The sequence below is a fragment of the Delphinapterus leucas genome, chromosome 2 (assembly GCF_059928025.1).
Source record: "Delphinapterus leucas isolate spDelLeu-1000000601 "Yukka" chromosome 2, BTC_Dleu_Yukka2, whole genome shotgun sequence".
NCBI classification, from domain to species: Eukaryota; Metazoa; Chordata; class Mammalia; order Artiodactyla; family Monodontidae; genus Delphinapterus; species Delphinapterus leucas.
The window spans coordinates 54495924-54516310 of record NC_143130.1 but is presented as its reverse complement, the minus strand read 5'-3'; the positions used below and the strand labels follow the sequence as shown (position 1 = coordinate 54516310).

The window sequence follows — 20387 nt, the reverse complement described above, 5'->3', positions numbered from 1 at the left end:
ATAGTCTAAACATAACTTTTCCATGCACTGGGAAACCAAACAATTTGTATGACTTGCTTTATTGCAACAGTCACTTTATTGCAGTGGTCTGGAACAGAACCTGCAGTATCTCTCAGATGTGCCTATTATTTATTTTCTTGTCAATATATCACTCAAAAGTATTTACTGAGCACCTACTATGTACTTAAAAATGCACTGTCCCAGAGATTAAAGGGGCAAGAGAAAGAAGGAGGTGGTGGCAGAGGAAAAGAAGGCAGAGAAAGAGAATAAAGGGAACAAAAGCAAAAAACCAACACACGTGCACGCTGTTTACCAGGCGTCTTAGAAAATTACTCCTGTCCTGTTAAATAGCCACTGCCTTGTCCATGGGATGACAGGGGAGACCTTGGGGGACATCTCACAAAAAGAGTATAATTTAAGGAATTATAAACACTATGGGGGACGCAGAAACACTACAAACTATTATTCATACTAATGAACTACAATGGGATTACATAATACTTCAAAGGGTTATTAGTCTTTCCATTTGGTAAAGAAGCCCATCATTAGTAATAATTGGGCTGGTATAAAATAGGAAATCAGCTTTTGAAGGGCCTGGTCTAGTATAATTACAAAACCAGGGCAGCAGCATAATTTTGAAAATTAAATATCCTAAAGCACCTCCTTTTGACATGATCACCACTGCATTTATAATAGGCTAAACTTATTTATTTAGCACTCTCCATCTTTGGTCAACATCTGGAATGGTCTCCCAATACCTCTTTGTTTTATTTCAGTTTCCCATTTTAAGACCCTACCATAAACATGTTTTATTCCTTTGCTCTTGCCTCTGAATTCCCTTCACAGGGACTTAGTATGAAATGTGTTAAATCTTATTTTACAGGACAAAGGTAGTTGCGAGCTCACCTCAAAATAAAGATCATGGTATTGTAAAATAAAAGGCTACTCTGATTTAACTCTTAGATAGAATCCAAAAGTACACAATGTCAGCCTTGATGACATTTGTCCACTTGTTACATTTTTCTTCACAGGCACACGAGCTTTGACCTATTTTTCTCATTTGCACTAAGCCAAACAAAAGCATATATTGCTTCCTAACAAATAACAGAAATCCCTAGAAGCCTACATAAAAAATAGAAAGTAATACAAATATGACAGAAATAGTACAGAATAAAGTAATACTTTCCATATCAAAGAATCTTAAAATGTGGTGTAATTTGACTTAAAACTGTGTACTATTTATTTCTAAAAGTGATTTTAATCATTGGGACTAAATAACCTAATAAGACTACAATGTAGATGTGTAGCAAAATCCCCAATGAGAAGAAAAATCAATAATCAAAAATAACCTTAGTTAAAATGTGTTACACAAATTATTTCCCCAAAGAGTTATACTAAGGTAACACTATTTTGGTAAGTCATACTAAAAAAAAAAAAAGAAAGAAAAAAGTCAAAGAAATTGATTAAAGAAGCATTTGAAAGGAACACAGGAGTAAGGGCACCTGATGCCGAGGGGTTGTATGGGGTCATCTGCTTACATACCTACCTGTTGCTGTGCTGGACTTAGCTGAGAAAGCCAGAGCCTAAATTTCACTTTCTTAAAATTAAAGTCATGATTTATATTCTTACTTTTTTTAAAGTTTAAAACTTTGCAGCTAAAACATACTACTTGACTATGACTAAAATTTAAATAAAGACATATTTAAATAAAAACATATAGTGTTTATAAAATAGTATTTTTAAATGCCCGTGATTTCAGGTTACTGTAGTGTTTATAAAATAGTATTTTTAAATGCCCGTAACTGATGTTCTAGAAAGTAACAATCTTAAGTACTTGATGGATTAATTTTCTGCAAAACAGTTTATCCAACTCATTCCCATTTACCTAATCTTTTTCTCTTAGAAGTATGAGCCTTTTATTTTTCAAATTCCTTTTGGTCAATTTACTTATTTAATAAGTTTTTATTTAAATAAAATATTTTAAAATTATTTAAATTATTTAAAATTTAATTTAAATAACTAATTCCTTTTATTAACTCCTTTAATTCCTTAAAACATACAAATCAAAATATTGATACAACCCAGCACTACCTTTTACCTACCACTGAAGCATACGGAGCAGCTGCTTCAAGTATTTGGACAGCATCTACTAGAAACACAGATCAGTGCATTACCTTAGACTCCTCTGGATATTAAACACAAACCCAATTGGCATATTCTCTGCCTTAAGAGTAATTTATACGAGAGCCTGCTATGCTATGTAAAAAAGAAAAAAAAAATGTGTTTAGTGAACAGTTAAGTGGTTAACTTACTCAAGGACTCCTTGGCACCTCTGATATGCTGCTGTGCACGGTGAATCTCTGAAACTGGGATCTAAAATCCAGGGTACTAGTCTTCTAAACTGACTTGCACTCTTAAAATTATAGGACCTCAAAGAATTTTTGTTTATGTGTGTTATATCCATCTATATTCATCATATCTAGAAAATAAACTTCAGAAATTAAAAAAATACTTATTGATTCACTTAAAATAATAATAATAAATTTATTATCAGTTGAAATAAGTTTTTATGGGAAGAAAAAGCTGCTTTTCAAAACAAGAAAGATTTCATGAGAAGAGTGGCACTGTTTTACATCTCTGCAAATATCTCTCAGGTCTGGCTTCAGAGAAGACTGCTGGATTTACAGATCTGCTTCTGCGTACCATCTGTTGTAATATGCTGTCGTGATTGAAGTAGATGAAGAAAATCCACACTCACATAGGTAGTTGGAAAAGGAAGTAATATTTTAATGGCCTTTTTAGATAATCATGGATCTTCTTTGATACGTCACCAAAACTCAACAAGAGTTGTTTTTTTAAAGGTTAGATGCAGTATGGAATCTGAAACCACAACAATGAACTTCTTTATACTCTTTCACATTAAAATCCATTGGTCTGTTTTGCCCTCTGAATGGATCTTTTACCCATGCATGATTTTGTAACATCATGCATTAGTCATTTGGAAAATACTGGTTACCTGGGTTATTATGCAGGTCTTCCAAATGTTGACCCAATTTATTACATGATATCAAAAAATTACTTTTGTTATTATCTCTACTAATCTCAAAAAAGTCTTTACATGTTGGGAAACTGGCAATATCCCAGTGGCAAATACAAAAACACAAGCTTTTCAAAATTCTAACTTTCACTTGAAAGCTCAAATTTTATGACTCCCCATAAATACTGTCAGTTGTTTTCCTTAAGGTGACAAATGCACTTTATTCATTTTCAACAAAATGTCTACCAAATACCAAAGCCTAAACAGCTATAGTTTGGCTGTCCATCCATCCTTCAGGTAAAAATGGTATTCCACCAAAAATGCTGCTGGTTCAGCTCAAACAAATCACAGATGTACTTTTCCTCCATTCAATCACAGCACTTCATTACACAGTAAGAATACTTTCAATTTCCATCCCACAGAATATTTAAAAGGTACATACTGAAAGGGATAAGATTTAATAAAATTAAATCGAAGAGATTCCTAAATGGAACTGGAACAGTCTTTACTGAGACTGCCTTGTGGTGAAGAACACAACTACTAATACCCTCTGGGACTACTGCCTTGATTAATGCTGAGGTACCTGTCATTTTACCCACCACAGCTCTTACACCATCAGTGCAAAAGTCAGTGCAGAGACACAGATGCAGAGAACGGACATGTGGGCACGGGGGGGAAGGGGAGGGTGGGATGAACTGGGAGACTAGGTTTGACATAAATACACTACTATGTGTAAAACAGATAGCTCATGGGAACCTGCTGTGTGGCACAGGAAGCTCAGCTCCGTGCTCTGTGATGACCTTGACTGGGGGGGGAAGCGGGGAGGGAGGTCCAAGAGGGAGGGGATATAGGTATACATATAGCTGATTCACTTCATTGTACAGCAGAAACTAACACAACACTGTAAAGCAATTTTACTCCAATAAAAAAAAAAAAAGAAAAGGCAAATAATATCTTAGTATTGTTATGAAATTAGTTTTGGCCTCATGGGCACCTAAAACTGTCTTGAGGACCCCCAAGAGTCCACACTGTTCTACATGAATCCAGAAACAAAATAAAATAAAACCACAAGCAGCAGGATATCATCCCCTTTAAGAGTGTTTATTGGCAAGAATTTTTAAAAGGAGGGACTCCACGGACTATGGTCTAATTCCCCCATTTTTCAGAGAAGGAAACAGACCCATGAGGCAGGTGGAGGCTAAGCAGCTTGCCCAAGTTTATTAGGTAAGTCAGACACTGGGTCAAGAGCCCATTAACTGCTCTCTCCACCACCAGACTCAGCTGATTCAACAGCAACCGTGACACAGGCACAGCTGAGAAACCTTCAGTACGCTATAAAGGAGACACATGCCTCTGAATACAAGTGGGCAAAACTCTACTCAGCCCAAGGGACCATGGATAGGATGATTTTCGCATTGTAAGTAAAAATGATAAAAATAATGAATAGACTTCTGGTTTCAGCTCCAACATATAATGAACTTGAAGTCCTCACTCCAGTCCTTATAAGAAGAAAAAGCCAAACAAACTGAAATTAATGACTTATCTAGGACCCATCGGTAAACTGAGGTCACAGGGCAAACCTCCACCATAAAATCTGGAGAGAGAATCAGATCTAGAGTCACAGCTGAAATCTGTGCACCTGCAGCAGTAGCTACTGGAGCCACAAACTGGTAGGAACACTTAAATGGTCATTTTGACAAACTGCCAAGAGTTGTGCATGGACCAGCCTGAGAGGGAGAGCCACAGTCTTAGGAAACACCTGATGTTCTGAGCTTTCCTTTCAGGAGCCCCATCAGGTTCTCACATGAAGAGCCAATAAAGACTCCCTCATGGCTCTGCCAGGGGGAGGGTGAGAATAACTATCTGACATACACTCAGAAACTTCATAACAAAGTCTGTTCTCCAAGGGAAGAGGCTTCACCAGAGTTTTACCCCACCTGGAGAATAAATGTTTCTCTGACTCCAGTCACTGCAGTCCTCCTAGCTCACCAAGGTGTGGGTATTTGGGGGTGGGGGGCAGGGCATGAAACAGGGGAGAGGGCAAAACTGCTTTCTCATGAAATCTCTCTTTCTTAAAAAACTTTCATATTCTGAGTAACTCCTTGACTCGGAAAGTTTACATTGTAGGGCAGGGAGATGATAAGGGGAAAAGAGCACTAGATTACAATCCCATTGCTCAAGGAGAGTTCTATTATTATTTAACCATTTCTCAGGGTAAGCTTTACTTATGAAATAGTGTTTCTTGAAGTTTTAACGTTGCACCTCTTTTAACAACATTTTCTTGTGCTCGCCCTTTCTTGTGCATAAATGTTAATTTTTTCTTTTGAATTGGGCAAACATTCCTACAATCTCTGCTCTTTATCTTCAGCTAGAGAATTTTTGCCCATTCCTATATGCCAGAGTTTCCATGATCCTCTTAGCTCCAAATGGTGTCTGTGCAAACGCTACGTACAAATTATTCTACTTTAATTAACTGCATGCATTTGCATGACCCTCAGAATGAGTGTCTCCAATAGACCTCCATCAACGGACCTCCATCATCCTCCATCAATGGACCTCCATCAGAACGTCTGCTGCTGTCTGTCATCACCACCATTTCTACCTGTCATCGGTCACATCTTCATTGCCCTCTCTGTTGTTGTCCCTTTAGTTTATTTGCTCCACTCTTTTTTTATCTAGTAAAAGAACTAAAAGACCAAAAACTGGCTTCTCTAAGCAGGAAACACCTTTCCCTCAGCAAGGTGATCCTCATTCTCCAGGTAGGATCCTTGGCTCTTAGCTGTATTTACTGTTCCAGGGCACAAAAAAGCTGCTCCTTCAGTTGACTGGCTTTCTGGAGGTGACCACATTGAGTTCCAGCCATTCTAGAAGGCAGAGGTTTCTGGAAGTCTGTCTGTAGAATTAACAACACCTCTTTGTGGCTTCTCCCTCTACTGTGACCAACAAGGCACCCACAGATACTACCTTATAACTAAGCCACTTGACCTGCTCTGTTTTTATGGAGTGTGTATCAGAGTTTTTATGGCAATTTTTCTAAAAAGCCACAGTAGCTTTTAGATTCTAGGATTATGATTGTCTTGAGTTCTTCCAATTTAACTAACTTGCTCTCCAGTAAAATGGCCCTGAATAAAGACCACCAAGTGGCATTTCTGCTGTCCTTACACCTCAGGAGTCTGAGTTCTCAGATGTGAGGCCAAGGACTCGGGGCCTAGAGAGCGGTAGCTCTCAGCAGCAGTAAAGACTGAAAGGAGCTCAGGGATTTGACTTGCTGGCTCCCTGAACCACCCAACCATCTTTCACTCTGGTTTTCTTTTCTTTTTTAAAAATTATTTAATTAATTAATTTATTTTTGGCTGCATTCGGTCTTCATTGCTGCACGCGGGCTTTCTCTAGTTGCGGCGAGCGGGGGGCTACTCTTTGTTGCGGTGCACGGGCTTCTCATTGCGGTGGCTTCTCTTGTTATGGAGCACAGGCTCTAGGCGCGTGGGCTTCAGTAGTTGTGGCAATGGGCTCAGTAGTTGTGGCTTGCGGGCTCTAGAGCGCAGGCTCAGTAGTTGCGGCACACAGGCTTAGCTGCTCCGCGGCATGTGGGATCTTCCCGGACCAGGGCTCGAACCCATGTCCCCTACATTGGCAGGTGGATCCTTAACCACTACGCCACCAGGGAAGTCCTCACTCTGGTTTCCAAGAGAGCCAGTACAGACCTCCAGAGGGCATCAGCTACAGTTGGTCCTTCTAGCACATAATTACTCACTTGGAAAAGAAAATCTAATAAATAATGCACAGGTGAAGCAGAAACACTTAATTTGCTTTTGGCAGGAAACACCACTGACAGCAAAGTCAAGAAGTAATGAATTATGTTGCATCACCTGAAGACAGAGGAGAACTGCAGCCTTCCAAGGACAGATGGTCCTTCGCTTCTGAAAAGCATCCCAAGTTTGCTCAGCTACCATCCTTACAGATGCAGCCAATAACCAACCCACACTTACTGAGGACCTACTAGGTGTATGGCTCTGCTCTAGGTGCAGTGGAGAACTCAAACACAAAGAGGCAGTCCCGTCGATTTTTCTATCTGCCCTAATTTTAAAGGTATGTGTGAATCTCTTTTTTAACTCAACATTCTTGCTCACCAGCAGCACTCCATGGTGGAACTGAGCAGCTCCAAGGGCCGGGGGACGAAGGGGCAGCTCCCCCCATCCCCCTGGCTGCCTGTCTCCAGATGCAGATCACACAACAGTTTATAGATTTGAAAATAGAGGCTAGGGTAGAATAAGAATCTAAGGGATTCACCCTGTAGGTAGCAAGCCAGCTCTTGCTGTTCATCTACCCTCACTTAATTATTTTATTTAAAAAAAACATATATAGCACTTAAAATGTGCCAGGTACTGTTTTAAGTGCTTTATAAATATAACTCATTCAATCCTCACAACAATCCTGTAAGACAGATATAATTACCCCAATTTTAAGATGAGGACACAGAGGCACAAAGTGGTTAGCTAACCCACCCAAAGTTATAGCTAATATGTGGTAGAGTCACAGCTGGTCTAACATAGTCTAGCCCTAGTCTACCACCATTAACCACCAAGCAAAGTATTTAACAAACAAGGCTGCGGCATTTATGTGTGTAACATGCCTTCCTGAAGACAGACAAGGTAATTTAACCACGAGCCTCTAGTGTTAAAATTAAAACAACAACAATAGCAGCAACAACAAAAATATATTCAGAATTTATTAAGAATAAGATATACTTTATAGGCTACATACCACGACAGAATTCTAACCTCAAGTTCAAGAGTAATCTTATCTTTCACTACACCAACACCCCTACTGGTCTATATAAATGAAAACTGCTAGAACATTTGCTGAGAGAATCAGCATTTGAATTTTTGCTGTAGTCTTTTCCTAAAATGCGGCCTGGATCTGAAGGGTCAGCTGGGGAGGAATCAGCACACATAACATCTCCTGTCTCTGGGTACATCAGTGTGCCTCAAAAGCTTTCTGCAAGGGACCACCTACCAGATAGCCCAAAACACCTCTCCCAAGGCAGGCGTATCTGTGCTGTACAAGTCGACAGCCACTAGGCACTTGTGGATGTTTAAATTTAAATTAATTAAATAAAATTTAAAATTCAGTTCCTACGTGGCACTTGCCACATAATAAGTGTTCAACAGCCACATGGGGCTAGTGGCTACCACAGTCGACAGCACAGAGACCATTTCCATCATTACAGAAAGTTCTATTGGACAGCATGAGTTAGATCCTGAGTGTGATTTCTTTTTATGCTTGAGTCTGAATATACTTAGTGGTAATAATTTCATCTTTCCCTTCTTATGAATAAACAAAATACAAATTACACTTCATTTCTTCATAAGTTTTCTACTCCCAAATTCAGCTCTCAGGGGGGCAGTGGATTATTTACAAGCAGGTCAAGTAAACTCCTCACCCTCCAGTACCTGGTACCCAGAATGTGTTTCTTCTTCCATAACAATGAATGAAACATAAAACTTAGGTGAGGAAGGGGAATTCATTAAAAAGTGTGGCAGACAAATGTTCTGTTTATAGACTGTGGCTTCATGTGTGATGTTAAGCTCTGAGACACATACTCGACTGGTCACAAGGAAGTCAGACAGGAGAGGGTGGCTACTCCACACAAACTAATACCTCTATCTGAAAAACAACACGAACACATGCACCACTACACACAATGGGTCAGACACTTTTCCTGGCTTTAAAAAAAAGTGCCCACACAAAAACAGGTCAGTTATACAGTCCTGTGTGGGCCAGAGACAGTGGCACCAAATTTTCCACTGGGAGCAAATTTTTCTTTACAACACTTTCTGATTTCTATCATCCTTAACCTGCATTACTAGGATGTCTGATAAATAACACTGCTGTTCCATTTCATGTGTGTTCACATTGTAACGAAGAAGAAAAGCAACAATAAAACATGAGCAACAGCTTAGCAATAAAGCACAAATTCTAGGACACTTCCATAGCTATGGATGCTAAGATCCAAAATTCTCCTAATTCCTCAGACTCAATTCCAGGAAAGCCTGGAAAGACTATGTTTATGACCAGTAGGAACTGCCTTGTTCTAGCATCGATCGTAACATCTAACATCGAGGGTGTTCTAACACCCTATCTACCCCCATTTACTTTTAGTAACACAACTGAATTTTTAATGAAATCCTGTGATATAGAGCTTTCTTTTCAGTTCAGATGAATGGAATGAGCAAGGCTAATAAGAATCATTAATGTCTGGTCATTTTAAGTTATAAAAATACCTTAAGCTCCTCAGAAGATGCAAAATTTTTTAAAAAATGTAATAGTAGTAATAATTAAATTACATACTTGTGACTTCTTGTAAGAAATCCAAACACGGTCGACTACTTCCAGAAATGCTTATTGAAACAGCCAGTGGGGTCTGTCCTTCATAGTTCCTTGTGTTCGTGTCCGCTCCATAATTATATAACATCCGTGCACAAAGCACGTCATCCCTAAGGGCAGACAAATGTAAAGGAGTTTGTCCATCTTCTAAGCGACCCAAGTTTGTGTCTGCTCCTCTCTGAAGGAACATTCGGCAATAAGAGTGATTGCTTTTGATCACAGCGTATCGCAACAGGAAACCGTTCTGAATGTCGATGTTGGCATTGTGGTCCAGGAGGATTTTCACACAGCTTGACCTCTCTCGGATAATGGCGAGCTGAAGCGGCGTTGTACCTTTATCACTGAGCGGGTCGACCTCAGCCTTGAACTCCAGTAGGAGTCGGACAAATGAGTCCCTACCATAGTGAGCAGCCACATGAAGGGGAGTCCAGCCATCGTTGCTTTTTGCATTAATAATGTCGCTCCTGTATTCAGATTCTAACATCAGGCGTGCAATCCGAGCCCGGCCATGCATGGCTGCGTAATGAAGTGCAGTGAAGCCTCCGATTAAGTCCTTAACTGTGGGATCAGCTAGAGTTAAAACCAAAATGAAAACATTAGCAGACTCTGAGACAAAGCAACGAACTCTGCCATGGCACAGCACATCTTAGCCAATTCTCATATGAAATGTGAAATGATTAAACACTATAATGAATATTAAGTCCTTCTTGCCTCAGCTTAATTGAAATACCGTTTTAATGGAAAAAAAATTTTAGTAGAAAGTTATGAAACCTCGATTAATAGGATGAGTATATGACTTACAAAGCATTTAAAAGCTATATACAAAAAACACAGAGTCCAGATCACCACATCCCCTCTCTTTGCTAATTTCACCAATTGCCCTTGGCTTCCCAACTCCCTCATCTCTGTACTGTTTCATGTTGCTCTTCTGTTTTGAACTTTTTGTTTTATTTTCTCTTCTGCTGCTTCTTGGTCTTAAAAAGAAGCATGTGTAGCAACATCTGCTGCTCTAAATTACGGATGTACTGTGGTCTGGCAGACTGTGTTGTTTTAGGGTGTATTAGGTAAAAATTAAAAAAAAAAAAGGTTTTCTGTGATCTGTAAGAATTCCAAAACATGTAAGATATATGTTAAGTGATCTTGATAAATCATGTTTTTATAAGATAAAACTCTATTCTGAATTCTTCGTTTTACAAGAACTTTGGAGTTTTTAAGAATTAAGCAGCACACATTGTGTGAAAAATTGGGAGAAACCTCAGCACTGAATAAATATTATTTTCTAAAACAGTTCCAAACCTCTCTCCTAAATCGACAGATTTCTGGAAGAAAAAAAAGAAATAAAAGAGAAGAAAAGAAACTAAAATGATTTATCTGCTGTGTGACTCCTCAAGTCACAGGCTTTTGTCACCTGCCCCCAGTCTTTCCTAAAGCTGAGGGTCGGTTCTACACAGCTCTCATCCCACTAGCCTTCCTGGACAAGGGCAGGAAAGGGGCAAGAACCCTCATATGCTATAGGTAGGTCACTTCCTGGAGGCCAGCAATTCTGTGTGAAGATAACAGGTTGGACCTAACTACCAAGGATTAAAATACTTTCTTCTTATAAAAGTCACCATTAATTTTTAGCTTGTTCATGAAAGAGAAAAATTCATAAGTGTTCTTCAAACAAACAAACAAAAAGCCTCCACAGTCATGTGATTAAACACTTGCGTTTTGTTTAGTAAAATGTTGCTTAGTTCTAAAACATTTTATGACAGCTTGGTCTCTTAGAAAAACCTGAGGCAGAAAACTGTATCTAAAATAGTAATAATACTGTGGAGAATACAAATTTCAATTAAGAAATAGTTACAACAAAAGCTATAAAAAGTTAACACTTTTTAGGTAAGCTGTATCAGTTGAATTTCTAAGATTATTTCATATAAACTGATATTACACAACACTAATATGACTTTTATGTGTTTAAAGAAAATGATGGTATCATATCTGCCTTGGTCTTCACTAAAAGAAAAATATACAGTACCTATTCACTACTTAATTTAAAAAAAAAGAGCAAGAATATTTAAACAATGCACATTGCTGCCATCTACTGGTAAGGCATGAACATGAGCTACTGTTGCCATTTTGACAGATGATGCTGAGCCCTCAAATCTGTTTTCAGATACCTCACTTACCTAAAGTAGACTAAGACAGGCATGAAATATAAAAGAACCCCTTCTATTCAAATAAAACCGTAAATCTTGCCAAGATGGCCATTCCTAATCTATACCTGACCAATCAACTGCTTCCAGACATTCTCTTTTAATCTGTTAGTGAAATTCAAGAATACTTTTCACTTCTCCCACCTTTCATCCACCATGGGTGCCTTTAAAGTTGCCAGCAAACAGTCTCATGTGCATCCTATGCTCGCTTTGACAGTAAAATTAAAATTATGTTATATAAAATTGCACTGGCATCTTTAGTTTTCCACCTCAGGTCTTTTTTAGATTCTACTTACAACTTGGTGCTATACTGAGCTAGGAAAAACAAAGATTAACAAATACAGCAATGATCTGCTTAGTCTAAGTAAAAACCACTAAAATCCATTAATTGAGCACACACTGGAAACACAGCACAGAAAGAAGACTGTAGGTTAACAACGTATAAAATCTGTATAGTTACTTTCGTCAAGAAATTAACAAATAGGAAATATAAGACAAAGATGAAAACAAAAATTAATTTAAGGATTATTAGCCAATGCAATAAGATAAGAAAAAGATCTTATTTGTAATAGTAGCAGAAACTACAAAAACATTTCTGTAAGAAATGTGCAGGGCACATGTGAAGAGACCTTTTTTGACTTAACTGAATTCACTTCCTCTGTGTCTGTTCAAATGTTCCTTCAACAGAAAATCCTTCGCTGAACACTAACATGGTAGCCCCATCACCTCATAACTTTGTCCACTTTAGCAAGCTTTCTCCCCCCAGGTGCAACCTATTTAATACAAATTGTATCAGTCTCAAGAAACCCATTTGAAAAGTTTGAAAGCATATATAAATAAAAGCAGACAAACATTCCCTACCAATATGGTTCTTTCTTTCCAACAGCTTTACTGAGGTGCAATAAAACTGAACCATTTTAAGTATACAGGTTGATGAACTCTGACGAATTGTATACAGTCATGTGACTACCACTACAATCAAAATATTCCCATCATCTCAAAAAGTTCCTTCCTGCCTCTTTACAGACAATTTCCTGCCCAGACTCTAGACCTCAGGCAACCACTAATGTTTTGCCTTTCTATAATTTGATATAAGTGGAATCATAGAGTATTAGGCTTTTGTATTTGACTTATTTCACTTATTATAATGTTTTTGAAATTCATACATGTTGTGGTTCATCAAAAGTTCATCCCTTTGCAGCTCGGTGCTTTGTGACTGCCTGGAGGGGTCGGATAGGGAGGGTGGGAGGGAGGGAGACGCAAGAGGTAAGAGATATGGGAACATATGTATATATATAACTGATTCACTTTGTTATAAAGCAGAAACTAACACACCATTGTAAAGCAATTATACTCCAATAAAGGTGTAAAAAAAAAAATTTCATCCCTTTGTATTGCTGAACAGTATTCCATAATATGGATATATAGTTATTTATTTATATAGTCAGTAGCAAATGGATAAATGGGTTATTCCTAGGCTATAATGAATAAGGCTACTGTGAACATTCATATACAAGTCTGTTTGTGGATATATGTTTTCAGTTCACTTGGGTAAATACCTAGGAGAGAATTGCTGGGTCATATGTTAAATGTACATTTAACCTCCTAAAAAAGGGCCAAAATGTTTTTCTAAGTGACTATACAATATTACACTCCCACGAGCAATGTATGAGAGTTCCTAATGTTCTACATGTTCACTAATACTTGGCATTATTAGTAATTTTAATTTTATCAATTCTATTGAGTATAAAGTGGTAACTTATTGGGATTTTAATATACATTACCCTGATGACTACTGATACTGGGCTTATTCTGATACTGGGCTTATTCATATACTTTCTTTTGTGAAGTGTCTGTTGAAATCATTTACCCATTTTTATTGTGTAGTTGTTCTCATTATTAGTTTAAAACTCAATTGTGTATATATTCTGGATACAAGCCCTTTTGTCAGATATGTTTTGTATTTTCTCCTAGTCTACGGCTTGCCTTTTCATTTCCTATACTGTGTCTTTTGAAGAGCAAAAGTTTTGAATTTTGATGAAATCTACTGTCATTTGTTTTCTTCTATGGTTTGTGCTTTTTGTGTCCTGTTTAAGAAATCTTTGCCCAACACAATGTCACATAGGTTTTCTTTTCTTCTAGAAGTTTTATACTTTTAACTCTTATATTTAGGGCAATGGTCCATTCCTAGCTGATTTCTGTGTACAGCATAAGAGCAGATCAACGTTCATTATTCTCCATATAAATATCTATTTAATCCAGCACAATTTGTTTAAAAAACTACCTTTTCCTCGATGATTTATCCTGGTGCCTTTGCCACAAAACAATTTACCATACAAGTGTGGATCTATTTCTGAACTCTATTCTGTTCCACTGATCTAAAAGTGTATCCATATACCAGTACCAGATTGTCTTAATTACTGCAGCTTTATAGTAAGTTTTGATAGCAGGTAACATTCTCAAACCTTCTTTAAACTGTTTTGGGCAATAAATTTTAGAATCAACCTACCAATTTCTTCAAACAAGCCTGTTACAATGTTGATTGGAACTCTACCAACTCTAAAAATGTAAATCTGCCACAAATTATCTAAATAATATTTATTCTTCCAAACCATGAGCACAGAATACCTCTATATTTATTTAGGTCTTCTTTAATTTCCCTCAGCAATGTTTTGTACTTTTCAGCATACAAGTACTGCACATCTTTCATTACATTTATTACTAAACTTTGTTGCTATCATAATGAATTGTTTTTACATTTCATTTTCTAAATGTTAATTACTGGTATAGAGAAATAAAATTGATTTTTGTATACCAACTTGTGTATTCTGTAATCTAGCTAAATTCACTTTTTAGTTCTAGAATGTTTTTGAGATTTCTTACGATTTTCTAAACATACAATTATGTTCTCTGCAAATAAAGACAGCTTTACTTCTTCCTTTCCAATCCCAGGACCCTTATTTGAACAATAAAATGTTGACAAAATGTAGTAAAAGCATATACCCTTGCCGTGTTCCTAATCTCAGAGGGAAAGAATTCAGCAGTTCACCATTTACTATGATGTAAATTGTAGTTTTTCACAGATGTCTTTCCTTAGGGTTTGGAAGTTGTCTTCTGCTTTTGGCTTGCTGAGAGTCTTTATGATGAATGGGTATACTATACTGTCACATGCATTTTCTGCATCTATTGAAAGGATCATTTGGTATTTACTTTTATTCTATTAAGAGGGTAAATTACTCATCATATTTTCAGATGTTAAACAAAGCTTGCATTCCTGGGATAAACACTACTTGGTCGTGATGTAATATTCTTTTTTATACAATGATGGATGAGATTTGATAGTATTTTGTTAAGGTTATTTCTAACTTTTGTCATGAGTGAAACTGGTCTGTGGTTTTCATTCCTTGCAATGTCTTTATTTGGTTTCAGGGTACTATATGCCTTATACAATAAGTTTGGAAGTGTTTCCTCAAAGAGTTTGGGTAGTGCTGTTATTGTTTATTCCTTTAATATTTGAAATATTTCAACAGAAAAGGCAGCTGGGCCTACCTAAAGACTTTTAGTGTAAAGTTTTAATTATGAACTAAATTTCTTTGATGTAGGACTATTAGATTGTTCTATTTTTCCCTTGGGTCAGTTGTGGCCATATGTGTCTTTCGAGGAATCCGTTCATTTCTTCTAAATGGCAGAAGGGTGTTCATTATATTCCTTATTATCCTTTTAGTATCTATAAGATCTGTAGTGAAAACAGTTTTTTCCATTCTTGATATTGGTATGTGTCTTTTGTTTTCTTCATCAGTCTAGCTAGAGATTTATCAATTTTCTGATCTTTTCAAAGAACCAGCTTTTTCTTTGTTTCATAAATTTTCTCCATCATTTGTCCATTTTCAATTCCACTGATTTCTTTTCTTCTCTTTGTTATTTCATTCCTATTCTTACTTTGAATTTAATTGTAGCAGTATATAGAAACTGTTCCAAGATAGCCCCCTTTCCTCTCCCTTCCTTTGTCCTATTATTGTCATATATATTACATCTTTATATAAACCCAACAATAGTTTTATAATTATTGTTTTATGTTGTTGTCTTTTAAGAGATGAAAAGGGGGGAATATATTTCCATTGTCTCTGGCAGCACAATTTTAAGGGGGCCCCTCCCATAATCCCTGCCTCTTGATGCTCATGCCTTTGTGTAATTCTCTCCCCTCGAGTATGAGCAGGAACTGTGACTTCCTTCTAACCAACAGAATCTGGCAAAGGTGACGGAATGTCACTACTGTGGTTATGTTATGATACACAAGACTCCATCTTGCTAGCAGACTTACTGTAGCAACTTTCACTGCTGCCTTGATGAACTAAGGAGCCTTGGTGGGAAAGCCCACAGGCCAAGACTCTGCAGGTTCTCTCTAGGAACTACTGGCAACCTTCAGCCAGTAGCCAGCAAGAAGCTGAGGCCCTCAGTCCTGTACATCCAAGGGAATTCATCTGTTAACAACCTGAATGAGCTTGGAAGCAAATTCTTCTCCATTTAAGCCTACAGATGAGAACAGTCTGGCCAACACCTTAAAACTGTGAGGTAATAAGTATATCTTGTATTGTCATATGTTTGTGTAATTTGTTACACAGCAATAGAAAACAAATATACTGTTTTTTACATGCATAATTACCTTTACCAGTGATATTTATTTGCTCTGTGAATTTGGATTACACATGGTCCTTTTCTTTCACCTGGAAGGACTTCTTTCAGTACTTCTCGTAAGGTAGGTCTGAGAGCAACAAATTCCCTTTATTTATCTGGGAACATCTTTATATCACCTTCACTTAAAAAAATTTTTTAAATATTCTTATTGGCTTTTACTTTTTTAAAATTAATTAATTTATTTTTGGCTGAGTTGGGTCTTTGTTGCTGCACGTGGGCTTTCTCTGGTTGTGGCAAGTGGGGGCTACTCTTTGTTGTGGTGTGCGGGCTTCTCATTGTGGTGGCTTCTCTTGTTGCGGAGCACGGGCTCTAGGTGTGAGGGCTCAGAAGTTGTGGCTCACAGACTCTAGAGCACAGGTTCAGTAGTTGTGGCTCACGGGCTTAGTTGCTCCATGGCCTGTGGGATTTTCCTGGACCAGGGCTCGAACCCATATCCCCTTCGTTGGCAGGCGGATTCTTAACCACTGCGGCACCAGGGAAGCCCTATCACCTTCATTTCTGAAGGACAATTTGGCTGGATTTAAAATTGCTGGTTGACTGTTATTTGTTTTCAGTAATTACAAGATGTCATCCCATTGCCTTCTGGCCACTGTTGTTTCTTATGAGAAATCAGCTGTTAATCATTGAGGATCCCTCGTACATAATGCATCACTTCTCTAGGTGCTTTCAAGATTTCTCTTTGTTTTTAACATTCCCCAGTTTGACAATTACATCTCTTAGATGAATATCCTACTTGGAGACACTGAGTGTCTCAGACGTATAGTTTAGCATTTTTCATCAAATATAGGAAGTTTTCAATCATTTCTTCTTCAAATATTTTTTTCTTTCCCTTTCTTGCTTTCCCCTCTCTTTTCTGGCTCCCATTATGCCTCATGCATATATTGGTATGCTTGATAATGTTCCACAGGTCTATGGGGCCCTGAGTTGAGGCTGTGATACTGCTTGCAGCAAGCAACACAGCAGCCTCACATTTAACAGGAGACCTGGCAAATGAGACAGCCATGTGGGCTTTGATAAGCTGCTACATATTTCTGGGAATTGGGAAGGCAGATGCATGCTTAAGAAAGACCAGAGAGGACCCCAGTTATCTACTCATCCCTGGCTGAACATGAGGCCAGAAAATGGAAGCTGAGGCATACTTGTAAATTGTCTGATTATTAAATGTGTCTCATCCTATACACAGATCTCCTTGGCAAAGGGTAGAAGCCTTACCAGCTCAAATTGCTTAAGCACAACCTCTGACCAGTTACCGGTCAAACATAAGTTATTTTGGTCATAAGATGTCTTACATATCTTATTGTTGTTGATATTTTTAAAAATTCTTTTTTCTATATGTTCCTCAGACTAGATAATGTCTATTGATAAATTTTCAAGGTCACTGATTCTTTCTTTTGCCAGCTCAAATCTGCTGTTAACCACTCTAATGGATTCATTTTAGTTACTGTACTTTCAACTCTAGAATTTCTATTTATATATATGTATATACATACATTCCCATTTTCATATATAAAATTATATGTATTCTATCTCTTTATTGATCATTCCTATTTGTCACTGTCACATGTTTTCATTTAATTCTTTGAACATGGTGTCCTTAGTTCTTTGAATACATTTATAATAGCTATTCTGAAGTTTGTTAACTAAGTGTAACATCTGGGCCCCTTCATAAACACTTTCTATTAGCTAGTTTCATTTCTTGTGTATGAGTAATACATTCCTGTTTCTTAGCATGTCTCATAATTTTACTGAAAATTGAAGATTTTAGACTATATCATAGCACCCCTGGATTTTGAACCTCACCTCTTCCAGGTGGGCTGCTGTTCCTATTTGTTTTAGTGAATTGCCTAGACTAATTCTACATAGTCTGTCTCCCTTATAGTATACAGCCACTTACGTCTCTGCTCAGTTGTTATTATTAAAGTCTGGCTTCTAGGGGCCGCTCCTAGGAATAACTTACGTTTGATCAGTAACTGGTCAGAGGTTGTGCTTAAACAATTTGAGCCAGTAAGGCTTCCACCCTTTGCCCAAGAGATCTGTGTATAGGTTGAGACACACATTCAATAAACAGACAATTTACAATTTACAGCTTCCATTTTCTGGCCTCATGTTCAGCCAGGGGTGAGTAGATAACTGGGGCCCTCTCTGGCCTTTCTTAAGTATGTATCAGCCTTCCAAATTCCCAGAAATATGTAGTAGCTTATCAAAGCCCACATGGCTGTCTCATTTGCCAGGTCTCCTGTTAAATGTGAGGCTGCTCTGTTGCTTGCCCCAACTGGTATTACAGCCTCAGTTACAGCCTCAGAAAGGCCAACTGCTGTTGGCCTTTCCAGTTTGTTTGCCACCTAGATCAAGACCACAGTTATTTTCAACAATGCTCCAGGCATGGGGAATTTCCATGGGCTCCAAAATCAGGTCAGTCCCTTCCATCATCGAGGAGGATTCCAGCTCCCATGATAATGTGACACAGAGATTGTTGGGGAGCAGAGAGGGTAAATGGCAACAGCCACTTTGGGCTCAATTTCTTCAAGTTTCTTAAGGTAAAAACTTCAATAATTGATTTAAGATAGTTCTTCTCTGCTATTCAAACATTTATAGCTATAAATTCCTAAGCACTGCTCTAGTACATCCCACAAATTCTGATATATTGTATTTTCACTATCATTCAGTTCAAAATTTGTTTAATTTCTAAATGTCTGAGTTTGTCCTAGACATGTTATTGTTGTTGATTTCTAACAGAATTCCATTGCAGTGAGGGAATATACCCTTAAGATTTCAGCCTTTTAAAATTTACTGACACGTATTTTATTGCCAGCATATGGTTTATCCTAGTGTCCACAGCATGCACACAAAAGAATGTATATTCTGAAGGTATTGGATGCAATTTTCAAAAATATTAGGTCAATGTGTTTGATAATGGTTTTTAGATTTTTCTAAAATTATTGATTTTTTTATATCTAGATGTTCTATCAATTGCTGAGAGATGTTAAAATCTCCAACATTCAAGACTGTAAAACTGTCCATTTCTCCCTTTAACACATATTTTGAAGTTCCCTTCAAATTTTTTGCGTCACGTATTCTGAAGTTCTCTTCCTGGGTGTATGCACATTTTATGACTATTATTCCTCATAATGAAGTGCCCCATATGTCCCTGTGAAATGTCTCTCTTTAGTTCTGGTAATAGTCTATGTCTTGCAATCTATTTTATATGATATTAACATAGCCACTCGGGCCTTCACATGCTTGCCATTTGCATAACATATTTCCATGATATATCCCATCCATTCATCTACTTTCAACCTACCTGTACCTTTATATTTAAAGTATTATCTTTGTAGTCAGCACGTAATTGAGTTTTGTCTACTTACCTTTCTGATAATTTCTAACTTTTAATTGGAGTGTTCAATCCATTAATGTTTAATATAATTATTGATATAGTTGAGTTTAGATTTACCATTTTATTATTTGTTTTCCATCTGTCTCCTCTATTGTCCCTCTTCTTCCCTTTACTACCATTTTTTTCTTTGTACTATCAGAACATTTTTTAACATTCCATTTTAATGTCTCCATTGACAGTTTAGCTATACTTCTTTGCATTAGCTTTTTTTTTTTTTTTTTTTTACTGGTTACTCTGAGGATTGGAATATATAAACTGAACTGTTCAAAAACATTACCAGGATTTGTACGGAGGTTATTATAAGCTTCCCATTTGTGTCTAAAAGCTCAAATACTTTTGGACATTACAAAATCCTAAAAGCAGGAAAGTCAGAATTTTACAAAATATATGTATAAGCATTGTACCATAATTTACTATTTATGTGATTACTGTTCTTAAAAGTTTTAGAAAGCACCAAATGCAATTAGCTAAGTTACACAGGCACAGGCACTGCTTGGAGTTCTAAAAACCAGTTATGCATTGTGCCATGTTATTACAGGAAAAAAAAGCAACGATGGAGGAAATAAAAAATCTAAACAAAAACCTAAAACTTGACTAATAATTCAACACAGAACAAAGAGCCAGAAAGTCAGATGGTATAATGTTCCCAAACAGAATTTCCCCAAGTAATATTACTTTT

General features: G+C 37.3%; 1 protein-coding gene across 1 annotated transcript in view; it reads right to left on the bottom strand.

Annotated features, from left to right (window-relative positions):
* ASB7 (ankyrin repeat and SOCS box containing 7) overlaps positions 1-20387 on the bottom strand; it is a 52904-nt gene that overhangs the window by 11951 nt on the left and 20566 nt on the right. Inside the window, exon 5 of the mRNA XM_022598864.3 lies at positions 9389-9994. Within this exon, the coding sequence (XP_022454572.1) occupies positions 9389-9994 (606 nt within the window). The remainder of the gene's footprint in view (positions 1-9388; positions 9995-20387) is intronic.